General features: G+C 49.4%; 1 protein-coding gene across 2 annotated transcripts in view; it reads left to right on the top strand.

Moving 5' to 3' along the window:
* Positions 1 to 2,269: 2,269 nt before the first annotated feature.
* NTNG1 (netrin G1) overlaps positions 2,270 to 18,593 on the top strand; it is a 259,760-nt gene continuing 243,436 nt past the window's right edge. For both annotated transcript variants that reach the window (XM_037152524.2, XM_037152523.2), the window contains exons 1-2: positions 2,270 to 3,156; positions 10,029 to 10,781. In XM_037152524.2, the coding sequence (XP_037008419.1) occupies positions 10,536 to 10,781 (246 nt within the window). In that variant the 5' untranslated portion in view covers positions 2,270 to 3,156; positions 10,029 to 10,535. The remainder of the gene's footprint in view (positions 3,157 to 10,028; positions 10,782 to 18,593) is intronic.

Here is an 18,593-nt window from a genome sequence, read left to right as displayed (position 1 = left end):
AGAGAATCAAATATATATATATATATATATATATATATATATATATATATATATATATACAGAGAAAGCAAAGGATGATGGGAAAAGTGAGTTTGCCCTCAGTTATTGTCCTTGATGCTCAGAGAACAACTGAGGTAAATCCCTGATTTGGTGTGTATGATATCAACAAATATGCCAAGGTATATTCTGGAAAGCTGGTTTAATATATAAATGTCAGTCCACAGGTTCTTGGTTTAAAAGAGAATATTAGCTCCACCCGAAGTGCTTTTTGAGAGAAAGGCCCTGCCACCCCAGCCCCACTGGCTGCCACCCCAGCCCCACTGGCTGCCACCCCAGCCCGGCCGGCGGAGGGGTCAGGATCTGCAGGGGAAGGTGACTTCTCGTGGAACACTTTCTTCTGCAGACTCTGACTTCCTGCCCAGAGTCCAGAGCCCCGTCTTTAGCTGGTGGTTCACTGAGTCTGTGAAGAGACCAGAGCAGATGAGATGGGGCCACCTAATCGGAGCAGGACCCCACTCAGGGAGGGCCAGCGTCTGTCCCCTAGTCCAAGGAACCCTGGAATGGGAACAGGGTTAGCACAGGAAGAGAGGGTGGCAGGGGGTCAGCTCCAGGACGTGGGCGATGAAAGGGAACGTTTCTCCAGGTTGGGAGCCAGTATCACAAAGATCTTGGTATATCCCAGAACGGAGCTCCTATGTCTGCCTAGAATTCTCCTTTCTTTTTACTACTGGAAAAGCACCTAAAAAGATCAGAGAAAACTGAGAATGAAAATTCAGAAGGGGCTTCCTCGGCTGGAGCAAAAAGGGCAGGAGGGAGCGGTCAGGCCGAGAGCTGTGTGGTTTGGGCCAGGGCCAACTGAAAGGGGACAGGGCACTTGGGTGTTGCTCCCCCAGCCCTACTGGTTCCGAAGAAGGGACTGAGGCTGCGGAGGGCGGAAGGGGGTGGGCGGGGCTGTAAGGCAGGGCTTGGTGGTGAGTGGCCTCTCCATTTAACCTGGCAACTTCAACCCCGGAGGAGGATGGGTGGAGACGGTGAAGAGCCACTGCCACTGTCAACGGATGGCCTTCCAGGCGTCTCACCCCTGCACGGAACTCACCGTAACGTGGGTGCTTGCTTAAGAAGGGCAGAGGCAGCGGGGAAGGCAGCAGGGAAATCCCAGCGTCCTGCCCTGGAGGCGGTCAAGGGAGGAAGGACCCAGGAGCCCCGAATCCCGGCCTCCATCCTGGCCTCTCAGAGCCAGGGAGCGTCTGGTTATAAGCTCAGTCCAAAGGCCGCCTCCCCGGGGCCCCCTGCTGTTCTCACCACCCACAGTCCCCGAGGAGAAACGTCCCACTGCTCTCGCTTAGCTCTGGGCCTTCCCACAGCTGCCCATTGCTTGGCCGAACCTGAGTCAGGCTTCCCTCCCGCCCACTGGATCCTGACCTGGGGGCTGGCTCCCAGATCTAAGCCCGCACTAAAATGCAGAGCCGCTCCCCCTCAGCTAAGTCCCCAGATCCCTGGGCCACGGGGGCACACTTCTCGTCATACCTTGGTTTTCCCTCCCTCTCATCTGCCCTGTTTCCCTGTACTGTCCCCTCCAGTCACAGTCTAAACAGCACAAAACCTACTTCTGCTTTGTGTCGAGACGCTCACAGACGCCTAAGGCCAAAGTGTTCCCCTGTGGCAATTGCCTTTCTTTCTAATTCAAGTCTCTTCCCAAGTCTTGACTTGGGCATCGCTGGTAGCTCAGCGATCCCGGGGAGATCTGAGCCCCCGCGCAGGTGGGGACGAAGTCTCGGGAGCATTTGTCTGTCTCTTGGGAAAGGCAACGAGGCCTGAAATGCACCACCCTCTCTTAAACTACAACTTTTCCCAGGGAGCGTGGATTTCTGAACGCGAGGTTCTAGGCTTGGGCTGGAGGCACCGCAGGCTGGGCAGGGGAATTGATGTTTGAAAACCACCGCGGCCATCCCCGCTGGGGCGAGGGGTAGGCTCAGAGGCGGTTTGGGTTAAAACCAGGAGTGAGGGATGGGGCGCGCGAGGGCGTGAGTGCCAGGTACGCGGAGAGCCCCGGGAACCCGCGTCTCCGTGGGCGAGCGCGGGCGGGGGAGGCGCAGGTGGTCTCCCACCCTCCGCAGCCTCGGCCCGGGTGCTTCCCGTTGCAGCTGAAGCAGCAGCCGCCGCCGCCGCCGCCGCAGCGAGCGGGACGGAGTTAGGACCGCTCGGAGCGCTCAGGTCCCGGGTAGTATAAGGTTTGCAATCCTTCCACTCGCTGCCAGTTGCAGAAGAAGATCCGCTTTTAAGTGAAACGTACGCGCCACCCCTCCGCAGGCTGCGGCTTCCCCGGGCTCGCCGCCTCGTCGCCGGCGCCCCCCGCCCCCGCGCTCACTCCCGCGTTTGCACGCGCCCCTAAGTTTGCCCGGAGCTCGCCTGGCCACTCGGAGCCGGTCCGGCCGGGCGCGGCGGGCGGGGCGCAGCCGGGCACCGCAGTCCAGAGGCGTCGTGGGCCATGAATGTTTCATCAAACGGACTCGGGGTGCGTCGCGTCGCGCAGCCATCGGCGCCCTGTGCGGTGACATTTCTGACTTGAGTGGAGGAATGCGCACGGGGAGCCTGGCGGGACCTGGTCTTGGAGGATGTTCCGGGCGCCCAGGCTGATTGCCCTGACTGATGTCCCTTCGGACCCAGCGCAACGTCTTCATCTGAAATAAAATGAAAGCTGTGCCGAGCGGGGTAGAACCTCCGGGCTGCTGGTTCTGATCCCCGGGAATGAGGGAATCATCCTGCGGTTTGATTTGAAAGGAAAAAAAAAATTAGAGAAAAAAATTAGGAATAGGAAAAAAAATCCCTCCGTAAAAGTTTAAGGCGAGAAGTGTCAGAGGCAGCGGCGCGAGGAGGCGCGGGGGAGAAGCGGGCAGGCGGGGACTGGGCTGCGAGACCTCCCGGCGGCTGCGATTCCATTATTAATATCAGTGGATTTTTGGAGGGAGAGGCACCTTTCCCGTCCTCGCTTCCTCTCCGCCCACCCCTGCTCCCTCCTCCTCATCTACCTGTCAAAGTCACCGATCTTTTGCATTTCGGAAGAGGACGTCAACGGGAAGGAATCCCCCCCTCTCCGCCGGGGCTCCGAGAGGGGGCGACGCGCGGGAGGCTCCCCCCAGGAGCCCGGAGGCGAAGGTAATTAAGCGGCGGGAGTGGCGGGCTGGCGCGGGGCTCCCGGCGCGCGGAGTCCCCTCCCGCGGCGGGCCCGGCGCGATCGGGACCCCGGGGCTGCGACGGCGCCGGGTACACACCCCGCCCTTCTTGCTGCCCCATCGGTCCTCCTGGAGGCTCGGCGGGGGCCGCCACCGCCCACCCAGCTCCACCCGCGGGCTCCGCCGCTGCGGCCGCCGCCCGGGGTGCACCAGCCTAGGCTGGGCCGCCGCCCCGCGCCGTCCGCTGGGCTGCCCTGGGCGCCAGGGCCATCGGGCCCCACGGTGAGTGCCGCCACGTCCCCGCTTCCAGCCCATCCCGCAGCGCCTGTTCCCCACCCCCCACCCCGGGCCGCCCCTCCCTCCGGCCCCCCAGTGCCAGCCTCGGGCGGGTGGCCAGGCTCCCGGTGGGCGCGGAAGTTTGCGGAGCGCGGGGAGGAGGCAGCGCGCGGAGCCCCTGCGCGAACCCCACCCCCACCCCGCGCACTCCCACCCCCACCCCGGGCTCCCCGGTGTGCGTCCCGCGGGGGGCGCGGGTGGGCTCCGGAGCCCGGACCCTGGGTCGTGCCTCCGCGGACCGGCGCGCAGCCGGCGCGCTCTTCCCGCACACACCTGACCACACACCGCGCGCCCAAGGGTCCTTCCTTTTTTCCTTTCTTTCACCAATTGTCTTTGTTTTGGGGGGAAAAAAACTTGCCCTCTTGCCGGCCCAGTGCAGCCGGTGTTCACACGTTGAGCTTTTGAAGTTCCCTTCATTTAATCCCCTGTCTTGGTGCGAGATTAAAGCCTGACTATCCCGTGCTGTGCGGCTGGGGAGACCGGGAGAGTCAAAGAGGGAAGGACTCGGTGCGTGGGGAGGCTGTTTGGAACGTTTTCCCAGCGTCTCCGCTGGCAGAACCCTAATCGGTTGATGGATCGGCTAGGGAAAATGAACTGCCCTCGCGTACGGATCTGTGGATATCTATATATAATACAAATAATTCTGAATATTATTGGGCCCAAAATAACCGATTAAAGGATTCATACACCGAAAAACTTGGATACAAAAAGAAACTGCGCCCTCTGCTGTTTATTTTAGTCATCTTACCTGGGGACCCTTTTTTTTCTTTCTTTTCTTCTCCCCTTTTCCAGAAATCCACTTCAGAGATTGTTTTCTGGGCCAGGGAGGAAAATTTTTAGTGGGGGTTTTAAAAGCAACGTTATTTGGAAAAGTCAGACATGTGTTCTGCATCCTATAGACCTCCAGAGAGCAGAGGCTTTTGCCCCCCAACCCCTTCCCCATTCTTCCCTTGACCCCGGGACAGGGGCTGGAATCTCTCCTTTGCACAGTTTGCCAGTTTTCGGAACGGGAAATTCTGAGCAGGATTCAACATTCCGCTAAACTAAACATATGGTGTATCTGGCAGTAGCTTTGCTCTAGAAATAAGGCTCTATTTTATGACCGAAAATACTAAAGTTTTCTTATCTTACAGAAATGAGGGGGGAAAAAGACTAAAAAGCTCTTCCAGCAAAAAATCGTTTCTTTAAACATACTTAACGGTTAAGCTTCTCAGGACAAGTTTTTCAGACATGCTCTCCAAGGAGAGGGAGGTTTGGGGGGGACTTGTCCAGCCCTGCAAGAGCATCCATCCCCCCTGGGGTATCAGCAACCCCCAGTTTCCTGAAGTACTTTGGAACTCTGTCACTTTTGAATGTGACACAGTCCCTTTAATGGGCCTCCAGCCCCTATTCTTTGGGGGAAAATGAACAGCTTCCTAACTGCCCAAGACTTTGGGGGAAGACAAACAACTTTCAGTTTTCCGTTAAGACAAAAGGTGGATGTTCACCTGCGCATCACAGAACAAAGAAAAAAACGCACCATGTTCCCCGTGCGGTGCCGTTCCAGCCTGCGTGTGTGAGGGGTGTATTTCCTTTCCCGAGTGTCATGAAATGAGACCTGTTTCACCACTAAAGACCAGCATGAGCCATGCAGAATCTCACAGATCTGTCTAGTACCTTGATGATACTTCCTGTGGTGAAATTTAAGTGGGACCATCTTAACATGTTATAAGAAAACATTTTCTTTGCATGGAAAGATGCTTTTCTGCTTGAGGTTTTTGTTTTGTCAGTGTTCACTGGACACGTGTGTAAAAGTGATGCGAGTCACCTTTTTCGGGGGAGGCTGGCCATGTGTTTCACAGTGTCCATTTGCACGCTTGTAATTGGAGCAAATACCTGTCTTTGCTTCCATTGTTATTCTGGGGGGGGGGAATCAGATAATATGCTTTAAAAGATGAAACTGCTACACCTTTAATCGGTATGTTTTCTAAAAGTTGTAAGATTTTGAGAGAAAGTTTTAGTTACAAAAACCCCAAGTTGCTCGAAAAGAAATAAAATAGCATTTAACTCCAAAAGTTAGTTGCATGTTCACAGAAAAATGTGTGTGTGTATGAATTGTATTTCAGGTCAGTAAGAGATCTAGCATACTTTAAAAAATAACTTTATCTTCAGAACCCAGAGTTGTGTTTCAAAACTTCAGGTGGGCGTCGATTTTCTCACCTGCATCCTTCAAGCCTTGCAGGAGGAAAGGTTTATTCATGAAAGGGCAGATTTCTTGGAGGCTGAATTGATTCTGAAATGATTTTATGTATTGTCCCTATCTTTGCACGTCCTGCCGAAAGTATACGGTCTAATTTCTCCCATCAGTCTTCTCTCAGTGAAAACAGATCTTTCTAATACCAAGGTGTGCTCCATGGTTTTATTAAAAATCTCATGGAAGGCAGTTGCTCATAAGATCCAATCAAGTATGAGTAAAAACAAAAAAAAAAAGTCAGTTGTCTTGCAGAACATGGTAAATGCTGTATGTTTTGAGAGACAGTTAACAAAAGGAGAGAAGCAAGTGTTCCCCAGGAAGATGGAAAGAAACATTCAGAATCTGTTAGTTACCTCGTCTAGTCCAGCTCATCGGCACTGTGTTGGAAGCTGCTAAGTTTGATAGGTTCTTGGATTTGTATATATTGTTCTCCCTTTATATTTTCCACTCAATTGACTATATGATGATAGCCTTTTGGTTCCTTCCCATTCAGAAACACGTGTATTTATAAAAGCCTCCATGTCTACGAGGGATGAGTCAGTAGCTGTCTATTTCAGGTGCCCCTGAAGAGCCAAGTATTTATGGAACAAATAGGCTGCTGGCACCACCCCCACCTCGGAACAAGATTATATAATAGAACGAAGGTGGAAAGCCAGCTAGAGTTTGTGGATTCACTCTCAGTGTTTTCCTCTCAGTTGACGAAAATGGCGATTGGTTTCGGAATATAATTGTCCATGATTTTGATCATTATAACTTCCGTGAAATATTTCGGGAAGACTCCCTCTCTGCCGAAAGAAAGGGCCCTCGAAATACCTCATGCAGAGTTAATCCAAGGAGGAAGGGAAGTAGCTACAGAGCCCTGGAGAAAGATAATGTTCCATGTGTGCAGAGTCACTTGATAGCCCATTTTAGTCCAGATCAATAGCATCCATCAACTCGAGAGCATGGCATGATATTACCTTTTTGCATTGGCTCTGCAAATTTATCCAGCAGGTCTAAGGGGTTCTCTCGGCATATTCGCGGGCATTTTTATCCGAGGGGGACTCCTCGATGCTTCAGTGCACAGGTAGAGATGGCGAAATGTTTGAGTCATAGTCAGTTCCCAAGGTTTGCAAAGTAAAGACCTGGAATCGGAGCTGCGAACAGTTAAGTGATACGCATGCCTGAGACAAATTCAAAGCCCACGTCACTTGGCAATTCGTTCCATCCCGGGCCAGAAGGGATTAGTTTAGTGCGTTAGATCCCCGAACGTGTCATTGACAGGCCTTCCTGTAATCGGTGTGCCTAGCTCTTGGCTGTGATGACCCACCTTTGAAGAAACTATTGTTAATTTAACCTGGTTGAAAGCACAGCCAGATGAGGACCAGTGCCATGTGGTAATAACGGACGTTCAAAAACAACGTCTTTACATCCTTTTATCTCCTTTGAAAGCACCATCATTCTCCTTTAGGAGAAAACCTCTGGTTTTGACAGAGGCTTCTTTTTTTACAGCATGCCACAAAAGTTCCCAGTTTAAATTTCCTGTTAATTTTACGTGAAGAGGATATTCTTGGACACGTGCGTAGCACCACACAGCAAGGCAAGCCTGACGCACAGGAAGCAGAGTAGGCAACGCTCACGACAGATCTCAAAAATGAGACGGAATGGGATCCTCGTGCTAACAGCAGCTCGGCGACCCCCCGCTCCTGACGTCTGCGTGCGGTGGTCAATATCTTTCCTGTGTCAATGGGAGCTCGTTAAATGTAAATTCCGGAGGCCGACTGAGCCACACCGCATTAGCGCTTGCCAAGGCTTGACATTTTTAATACATTAATAGTATGTCTGTAATGTAATGGAAAACTATTAATCACAACTGGTTATGTGCCAGAAGTGTAGGCTGTAATTGGGCTGCCTCTTGTCAAGAAGGTCTGTCGTGCGGGCCTGCGGATGCCCAGGATTTGAGTATCTCTGCTCTGCATTTCCCCCTGTCAGTTCTGTAACTTCAGTCAGCGGTGCGGTCCATAATTCTGCGTAATGGCCATCGTTATAGTTCTGCTATAGTCTAATGAGAATCCGTTACAGTGGCTTTGCTGTCAGGGCAGGAGGCAGTGACAGGTCCCCATCCATTTCCTTTGTGCCCAGTGTTTTTCATGAGGATATACAGTCGCCTCATAGTTTGTGGTGGTGGGAAGGCCACAGGTGGGTAAAGACTGCAGCCAGGAATAACTGGGAAAAGCTGATAACATCCGCTGGTTAAAAAAAAAAATGGAGATTAATCTCAGGGAGGCTTCAAATATATACCTGGGGTCCGGTTTTAAAAATAATATTGAGGATTATCACCTGGTGCTTAATCAGTTCAGAGTCATTGCCTCCCACCCACAATTTCAGGCCTTCGAGAATATATTGTCCTTCATAAATAAGTTGCTCTGAATTAGGAACTAAGAGTTGAAGTTCATGATTTCTGGTCTAGTGGAGTTCATACTGTGTCCGCTACAACCTCGCCCCCCCCCAACACATACACCCTGAAAGCGTTTGTTCTAACACTGTTGTTGTTCGACAACAAAGTGGTCGTATAACAAAGTAGGAAGCGCCGTTGAATCACGCATCTAGAAAATGTCCGTTTGTACTATTTTAACACTATTTTTTGGAGTATCACTTGTCAAATTGTTGGACGTTCCTGAAAATATCAGCTTACATATACTGATGAATCTGAACCCAACCCAGAAGGCACTAGTGGCCACCACACATGTCCCTGCTGTGTTTTTCTTTTCAGCTTAAGATTTCAGATTGTGCTCCACACAGTATAGTCCTTATGTTACAAGGAAGAGGCAGATTCACACCGGCAGCCCGTCCATGTTTAGACAAACTGCTAATTACCACTTGGTAGGAACTCAAACACTCGACTTTTCCTAATAGGAAATATCCCAGTTTGCAGCTGTATGATAACATTTTATGAATGGGATGTAATGAAAATTGTACTTGCATCCATAAAGCAATTATTATAAATTACTTTGCTATGGAAACACAATTCAACCATCTGCTGGCATTTTATGGTTTCTGTGGCTTAGTTCACTTGAAGATGGTGTATTATTTAAGTACAGTGGGTTTCTTTTATGAGATTGTTTGAAGGTAGGGAACATCCATGCTTAAACTGCTTCATGGGAATTGAAGGATCTCTCATGGTATTTTCTAGAACTCTGGGCTTTTTGTCCTTCTTCAGTGGCTTAAAAATAATTATGGGGACTATGACAACTAATGAAGCAAATACATGTTCGAAACCTGGGATCTGAATTCCATCATTTGTTTAGATGGGGACAGCACTCGCCAATGAGAAAAGTGGCCGGTCAAACTCACCGATAACACATACCCACAGCTATGGAAGCTGTGTTACGAGTTAACCAAAAGTGTCATTAAATAGTCATTTTCATTTTCTCTTAGAATTAGTGCCATATCATTCTGCTTCATGGCCTGTTAACTCACCCTCCGCTGTTTTCAGATGTGCATTTTAAATTGTGTGTTTTACTACAGAGCTTTTCATTTTAAAGCGGCATATAATATTCACCTTTGGGACAGATTCTCCTCTTCTGTTACAGAAAGTAACTACCAGAGCAGATGTCGTGTCCATAAAAAGATGTAAGAGAATGGAGAATTCTTAGAGAAGGAAAATTTGCGGCTTTGGTTTTATCTTGAATCTTTTTTTTTGTTGCAGAAGCCACATCATTGTGATGACTAAATGCCACCAAACGAAAGATGCTAAGTTCTTCCAATACACAATGGGCCTCTTCGGGGACCGAGCTGACAATGCCAGTGTTCACCACAGCTAACAAAAGCTAAGAAATGGACGAGGAGTTTGGAGATTTTTAGGGTTTCTTTGCCAGGAGACAAAAGGCGTGCAAGTGGCTGTCACTTCTGTGTCATTGTTATGAAAACAGTCATTTCCGCCCTCGTTCTGGAAGACTGTCTAGCACCCCCAGCTGGGAGCCTTGTTTAAGTCCGGCTGCTTGCTCCCAGTGTGGTCCAGGTGGAAATGTAATTTTCGAAGTGAAAACCTGTGATTCCCCTGAAACACACACACACACACACACACACACAAACACACATACACGTCTTGGTTTCATGCAAGAGTTCAATCCTTCCTAGTGAAATTCTCCCCCGTGGGAATGATGTCTGTAGCCTGCTCCTTCCAGCACAGCAGCGAGGAAAGGTTACATCCAACCTCCCCCCCACCACCACCGTGTCTGCCTCTCCTACATGTGGTCATGTATTGATTCTGGGACAGTAACTCTTGTTCTTCTTGTTTCTGAAAGGGCGTTGGTGCCAGACGGAAGGAGGATGGTTGGCGGGAAACAGACGCCAGGCTGAAGACGCGCACCCTTGTGCTCCAAGTACTGACATCCGAGGGCGAGAAGCCCTTGGGAGCCGGCCGCACACCCCCAGGATCTACCTCCCAGGGCTATTGGATGTACAGCCAGAGAGCCATCCCTTTGCCGAGTCGTGATCTGCGACCAGACATCTTTTCCAAACGGCAAACTAGACCCCGGTCTAATGGACAGCAAAAAACCTGCCAGCAGCTGTTAACGCCGAACGCCCAAGTATGTTAACGGGTCACCAAAGTCCCTGATGTCCCCGAACACGCACAGTCTCTCAACCCTTCACGTGCACTTTTGGAATCGACGTTGAGGTCTCATCCTCTTTTTTTTTCCTTTAAATATAACGCTCCCTACATCTACACATTGATCTGTATGTAAAATAGACACAGCCCACAGAGAAGCAAACCGGCGCTAGTTCCTGCCAGGGCTGCTGAGAACTTAGAGATGTATTTGTCAAGGTTCCTGTCCATTCACGCCCTCTGGGTGACGGTGTCGTCGGTGATGCAGCCCTACCCGCTGGTGTGGGGACATTATGACGTGTGTAAGACTCAGATTTACACGGAGGAAGGGAAGGTTTGGGATTACATGGCCTGCCAGCCGGAGTCCACGGACATGACCAAATACCTGAAAGTGAGGCTGGACCCGCCGGACATCACCTGCGGAGACCCTCCCGAGACGTTCTGTGCAATGGTGAGGCAGCGCGTTCGAGTAGACTGGTTGTGCGTGGGGGCTTTGGTGCACGCGTGCAAACCAGGCGAGGTGAAGACTCAGCCCGGGCATGGTGATGGTTCTGTGGGGGCCGGGGGGAGGCTGGGGGCCGGTGGGGCGGCTGCGTTCGGTGTGGAGGCTCGTACCATCCGGAGTCACAGTTTTCAGTGCAGTGGGGGCTCTGGGTTCTGTGACTTTAATCGAAACACCGGGTCACGAAAACCAGTTGTACCAGAGGCTAATCAGGAGTTCAGTTCCTTCCTCCGGCATCTGATCAGCATGAGAAGGAGACTCCACGGAATAGAACCGTGAGCTGCGAGGCCCCGCTGTACCACCGGTTGGATGGGCCGAGTTATAGAGTCTGCCGTTTTTGCTGTGTGTGAGAGTCTATTTCTGGGTGGAAGGGTAAACACCATGGGAAAAGGTCACGTTGGAGTGCCACATTGTGGTTTCACCAGGGATATTACTGAAAAGATTCCTGTGAGGTATTAATGTAAGAGTTCGGTGATTAAAATGACGGAAATCGATGGGCTGAGCAATGCATACAGTGTGTGCATTGGGTGTATGTCACTGATTTCTGTTTTTGTTTTTTTGGTTAGAGGTGGTTTTCATGTGTTTCGCGTAGCAGATATAAGCGTATGGCAGATTTTCAGAGTATTCTTACCTGACTTTTATTATCTTGAACCTGGCCCAGGCGTTTTCAGGAGAGTGAAACTGTCCCTCAAAGCGGCATCTGTTCTCAGTCCCCAGTGAGTTACATTAGCATAAGATCATCCTAGGCCCAGCACTGGAGAGAAGGTTTTGTAACAGGAAACAATTTTGAGCAATAAAGAGTGTTTTCACCTAAAAGCTGAGGGCCTGCTATTTTTTAGGAGCGCCTTTTGGGACTGGTTTGAATTATAGTCTGAACCTGGTTGCGTGCGCAGGGAGAGAAGGCGAGGGGGTGATTAGGTGTCACTATGACGAAAGGGCACTGGAGGACTGAATATTTCAGAGAGGGGACCGGCTCTCTGGCAGGCAGGCAGGCAGGTGTGCCCTCTGCAAAGGATAGGCACTTTGGAAACTGGAGACTTCCAGCAGAGGAATTTGTTCCAACACATTTGCAGAATGACAAGAAGTCTGTAGAAAGAGCAAGGGCATTTGTTGGCTTCTACAGGCCTTTCATCGTCTCTCATCAAAGGTCAGGTTTAAGGTCTGGGGGCAGATGGCTGTGCAGGTGAGCGGTGGTGGGCTCTTGCACTCCACGCCGTGGAGAACGTGTTCTGGGCCTGCTCTTCCTGCTGCTCAGAATACTCCAGCTCCGGGATTCGGTTTTCAACCATATGCCACTCCTGGGCTTGTTTAGTGGTTCACACAGGTAAGGACAATAGCAAACCCCTTGTTCAGAGGACTGTTGCCACTTGCACAGATCCCCATGGGTGTGTGTTCAAGGGGTGCTTTCCATGTGTGGCGCCCGGCCTTGGCCTCTGGGGAGAGAATGTTGCTCAGCCCCGTACCCGCCCATCCTGCTCCAAGGTGTGCTTGGCGTCCTCAGCACTCCCCTTTCTCCCGTCATGAGTGGGCAAGGGGATGTCCTAGAACTTCTCCGGCCTGCCTTTCACAGGGACGGGGCCTTAGGGCCTTCAAAGAGTGGGTTCCCACCGGCCCACTGGCTAAGGGATGTTAGAGACCCAAAGAGAGAATAGCATTCAAGTAATTCCTCTCAACTTCATCCCCTGTGGTCACCTGTGTGCTTCTTACGTTCCTGCAAAACCCCTCAGGACAGTCTTTCGGAAAGGCTGCATTTCGCTGGGATGTCAGTGTGTGAAAGCTTCCGTGGATTTAAGATTGTCCTGTAGCCGAAGCCTCTCGCATGCGTGTGACATGCCAACTCACCAACAATGACCCAGTCTAGAAGCACGTTCTCTGGGCAGGTGCGGACGTCCCTTAAAGCGCTTCCATGTGCAGTTCCTGACCTCAGTGTGGGGCTGCGGAGGGACAGGGGATGCTGGCACATCAGGCCTGTCGTGGGGCTCCATGGCCCAGGGTCTAACGGGAATCCATAAAATTATCTGCGTTAGGATTTGCACGCCCTCTTCCTTGCTGTCTCGGAGTCGCTGTGGCCCATTACAGCAGGGAAGCAGTGCCTTCGGAGCACCGGCACCACCCACTCGAGAACCATCCCCACCCATGCCGGCACTGTCACCGCTTAGTCCTGGTATGTAAATGTTTGCTGCAAAATAGTCTCAGCTGTCCCCTGCGCAACTGGTTGACATCCTTGTTAGCTGTGACGATAGCAGTTCTGAGCACCACGGGGATGTTTGGCCAGAGGAGGACCCTATGATTCCCACAGCCTATTTATTGTATGGAAGGTTGAAGTTCATTGGCAATGCACTAAGAGCCTGTGTTGCTGCTTTTTGCATGGGTTTCACCGTTCTGTGCCATCTACCAATGCTGGACTCACTTTCGGGTGAACATTTAGGAGAAAAGGACCACGTGATTCCACTTAACAGTGGATCTCTGCTTGTTAACCTGAGCGCCCTGCTTTATAACGCTTTTGTGTCTGGCGATTTAAAATGGTCTGCCTATTCATGGGACCAGCATTTTGAACGGGAGTTTTATGGGAGAATTCTGCCATTTCTACTCAGGATAGTAGAGTAGGGGAATATGTCGTGTCTATACATGAGTTGTATGTATTGAGATCACACATTTTCTTTTTAATTTAATGTACTTCTTTAAAGTTGTTGGTGGCTAAAAAGTAGCTCTGCTTTAGCTCAGAGGAAGGACCCTGCAGGGGAGAAGAGGGCTGAGCCCTGCTGTCTCCAACGGTGTTTCCACGTCAGGACGGGCGCTCACCTTCCCTGAATCATGTAGAAGCTCTGGGTAGCCCAGCCTGGTCAGTGAACACAGACCACCTGGCAACTAGGATTTGTCCTATTCGCATACAGAGCAAGCGGGGTGACACGGGCCTGTGTGTCCAGCTGAGTGACAACACTGTGCCTCGTTCTTTGTGTTTGGACCAGCGTAACTATCACATTGCCACGCCACGCCCCTGTGGCTTAACAATGGCCAAATTATCTGCCATTCTCTGAGGCCCGTTGCTGATTCTGCTGGATCAGTTCAGCAGGAGCCTGGAAAATAAGCGTACAGTCGAAAGGAGTCGTGTGTGTTGATACAATTTATGGCCCAGAAGTGCTGGTGACCCCAGAAGTGTGAGCCCTTGCGCGCGGCTGTGGGTTTCAGAGCCAGTCCAAACTAAATTAGGAAACAAAGGTTATTAAAAAGTCTTCTGCGCGTGTAATTTTGGCATAATATTATGAGGTGGACATTAACTGTTCCACTTGGAGACTGGAGGCATCATTAACGCAGCATTGCCTTTAATTACAAGTAGGCTCATATTACTAAAAACAGGGAGAAAATCAAATACTCTGAGGGGTAGTTAGCAATACCCTCATTATGTTTACTGGAATAATGAAAAGAAGGGGCATAATTTTTCCAAATAAAATGTCAGAATTTGAAATGGAAATGGATTTTCTTTAGGAAAGTTTCTAATGGGCGCCCGCAACTCTCGACGGGCATCTATTCAGGCACCATAGCGGGTCTGTTAATGATCATTTGATATGGTGCTATTTGCAGATAGACTCTTATTAGGAAGAAGGAAAAAAGACTTTAATTACTGCGAGCATTGTGGGTAGAGCGTAACTCATTACGTCCCGATGGAGTCTGTGAAGGCAGTGGCAAGGCTTCCCGCCTGCTGGTCGGAGGGGCACCCGGTGGGCTGCGCGTGGTCCCGGGCCAGTCGTAACTCACATTTCTGATTTGACCTTGGCTCCGGAAAGCCATCTGGTGGCTATCAGGTGGCCTTGGAGGAGTAAATTTGATAAACTCAGTTGCGTGTTCAACGGCAAGGCATTAATATCAATTTTCCTGAAATGGGAAATGACATTGACTTATACAATAATCGAATAATCTTAAAAAATACACTCTGTTCACATAGAACATAATTCAATAAATGAAGTTTTAATAACAGTGACATATTTCATTTGAACTGATTTATCCCTTAATTATGCCAGAATGGAATTTTTAAAAACCTTCCGTTCCTTCATTATTAACACTTCGTTGCTACGAGTTCATTATTTCGACTTATTTCTTAGAGAAGTTTAATTCATGTTTGCAGTGAATTAAGTTCCACGGAGATCAATCTTTCTGATGTATCCTCAGATCCAGCATTTCCTTGTCGAGGAGCCTACGGTAGCTCCTTACGATCTACTGCGTCAAGCATAAAGCTCGCTACCGGATCCTAAATCCAGTGTGTTCAGCCTCACCTCCCGCGACCGCCTATCGGGACCCAGGGCGTGTCCAGGGCCCTCGGGGCTGGTGGTCTGACGGGATGGGAAGCTCTGTGTTTGGCTGGAAGCTTGGCGGAGCAGCGTGTGGTTTCTGGGAAAGGCCCTGGGAGGGGGCTGATAAAGATTATATGGCTGTGCTAACAAAAGCTATAACCATCCCGCGCCACACCCTGCTCCCAGACAGTGGACTCTGCTGCACTGGTCTCCTCATCTCTCTCTGTCCCGCTCATGTGTCCCGATGACTGTGAGCAGAGTGAACCAACAGAGCACAGAGCACAGGCAGTAGCTGCTGGTGCTGAGAACCTGCCGGGCAGGTTTGGCCCCGCCTCCAGTGGAAGTCCCCCAAGAGCCTTAAGCAAAATGAATGGAAAACAGCATGTCCCTGGGGAAGGGAGGAGGAGTAAGACCAGCACTCAGACTTCGAAGGTGCAACATTATTTTGCTGCATGTCCAAGGGCCACCTGGAAGATCCTCTCTGGTAGCCAAGCACCTAATGTTCAAACGTGTCTGAGAAAGACGAGAGACAAGGGGTGGGTGGGGCACAGCATTTAAATGACAGTGTGGTGGCCTGTTTAATGCTACAATGGCTTCTTGTATCTGGTAGGGTGGAGAGGACCAAAAAACCATAGAACCTGATGAGTTTAGACTGGGATATATATATACTTTGTTCTTAACTTAGTGGGCACTGGAGCATACTGAGTAGGTTAGCCATGGCTCATGTACCTGGAGCTCCGATTGCACACTAGGGTTAAGGGAAGCATTTAACCGAATGCACACACACAAGATGCTTCAAGGTGAAACATGAGGCTTCAGAATCGAAACTGCCTTGTAGTAGGCCCCTTCGACTTACCTCCTCCAGTCCCCACCGGTAGCCTTGCCTACTCTCATTGTAGAGGAATATCACTTGAGAAGTGCGAGAAGATGTATCCTAGAACCATCATAGCATGTCTGGTCACTTTCGGGGTCCCTCGGGCATATCCTCTTCTTCAGAGGTGGGGGCTTCCTCCGCTTTGCTTTGGAACTCGGCATGGGTCTTAGACTGACTTTGAGGACTAGAACCATCCCCTCATGTCATGTGTTTACCTGGACAAGCGCAGGACATTCATTCCTCTTGCTCAGTACACTTGGCTGTTCTCCACCACCCCAGTCCCACCCACCCTTCAAGGTCTAGCCCAGATTGATTTCTCTCTGCACTTCCTGCCAATTTCAGCTCTTACTCTTCTGACCTTTGAACTCTTCTCTTTCTCTCTGCACATATAAATATGTAGTATTATAAGGCATATGTGTGTATGTATGCACACACCATTGTGTGTGTGTGTATATATATATATATATATATATATATATATACACACGGAGGCATTGTGGTACCTGTGTACTCTGTCTATGGACTCTGCTACACCCTGCCACTCAGCACTTCAGCACATTTCATTTAGCGCACGCACAGTGTTTCCTATGCCCTGACTCTTTAACGAGATCACTACTCTTTGAGATCATCTGTGACTAAGCCTATGGTGTACCTTCCTGAGTAACTTCCTGTTTTCGTTTCAACATTATGTTCTTGAGATGTATTGCTATGTTATTCTCTGATGCACAGAACTCAACAGAGACTAAACCCGATGTTGCTTTTCTACCTCAGAGCATTTATCACCCTCCCAGGCAACAAGTAAATAGTGACATGGTTTCAGTTGATCAATGGGTTGACTACAGTATCGGTTTTCCAGAATGTTTTTTCCTCTGTGAGCACTTTGATCAGGAATCTAAGGTTTGTTCTCTGTAAAACAGGGGTCATCTAGAAAGTTTAGCTGTTGCTCCTGGACAGTTCATGACACTGCTCTCTCCAAAAACAGATGGGAGAGGTGGGTACTCTGAGCTCTGACACTGAGTGTATATGTGAGTGATTTTTTTCCATGTCTGATTGAATCCTTTAAAAATACTTATTCATTTGCAACAGCATGGATGGATCTTGAGGATATCATGCTAAGCAAAATAGATAAAGTCAAGGACCGTGTGATTTCACTCATGTGTGGGATATACGATGGAAAGCAACAAACGAACAAACGAGACAAATAAAAACTCATAGACACAGAAAGCAGTATGGTGGCCAACAGAGGGGAGAGGAGAGTAAACGGTAAAGGTGGTCAAGTGTACGGTGACAGAGGGTCTGATACAGACGGGGGACCACAGAGTTGCACACTTGAAACCTACGCAATCTTGCTAACCAGTATCACCCCAGTAAACTTGGTTGTCAAAATATTTATCCAAATAGAAAATTGGGAGAAGATAGAAAAGCTTCACGCACAGCACCAAAATCATTCTGCCATGATTTCTTACAAACCTCTCTCCCTGACCATACCATGTATTTTGTTTCCTAGAATTGAAATCACATCAGATGCAGTTTTTCATCTTTTTCCTTTAGCATTCCTTTTAGTATTTAGGTATGTCATTGTATATTAGAAAACATGATTTTGAAAGCTATCAATATCTTAGGTGGATAACAGTATTTCATTTAATTATCCTTCCACTTCAATGATGTGATGTTATTTCCATCGTTTCAATCTGTTTCAGTCTTTATGAAAGGTACCCTTCTTCTATATGCTAAATCTCCCGTATTAAATGCTCATACTAGGGCATGCTGAGCTCCTTACCCTGTATTTAGCTGAGGCTCACGGAGAGGGCTGTATTCCTGCCTTCTCAAGCATGGAGTCAGCGCTGAATGGGATCAACATGAGGAAGGAGACTCTGGTCTGCAATCAGCATGTGCAACTCCGGCCCCTCTCTCTGGGCCTTGCTGTCTTCGGCCTGGATCTGTGAGAGGTTCGGGGGTGGAAGGGAGGCAGCTTCTGCCACGCAGTAGAGAGCAACGTCAGGAGCAGCTCTTTGGGAGCAGCAAGCGGAAGACAAGCAAATTACACCTTGTAAACTATACCTGTAGCTTTAAAACTTGCTTTAAATTGATCCACGCTGAGACATACATTTTTATATGGGAACTCACATAGCCACACACTCAACCAAAGCAAGAGCTTCACAGAACAGTACTTACCCTTTCTATGGGCTGTGCCCTGGGATGTATTTTTCTCTTCTTTAGCAAATAATGGAAAATAATAGATTGATTGCTATCTACAATGGGTATGCAACATGGTTTTTGAAACTTGCATAAAGGAGAAAACACTGTATAATCATTGTGTAACTTCCTTTTTTAATGCAACATTATGTTTTTGAGACTCAGGGTTATGTCATATTCCGCTATACAGATAGTTCTTTATTCAATCTTCTATTTATAGACATTTAGGTTGTTCGGTTTTTTTTCATGTTCTGTGGGGGCGACTTTCCTCGAAATTCCCCCCATGTGCCACGGATGAGAGTAAACATGACTGAGACATGATGTGATGATCTGCTTGGGGAGGAGAAGTGGCCAGTTTCCCGGAGGAAAAAGGTGGTGAGCAGTGGCCAGTTTCTCTGAGGA

Source organism: Artibeus jamaicensis, unplaced genomic scaffold (genome assembly GCF_021234435.1).
Source record: "Artibeus jamaicensis isolate MK-2021 breed Jamaican fruit bat unplaced genomic scaffold, CSHL_Jam_final scaffold_1689, whole genome shotgun sequence".
Lineage (NCBI taxonomy): Eukaryota > Metazoa > Chordata > Mammalia > Chiroptera > Phyllostomidae > Artibeus > Artibeus jamaicensis.
This window is presented reverse-complemented; position numbering and strand designations above follow the sequence as displayed.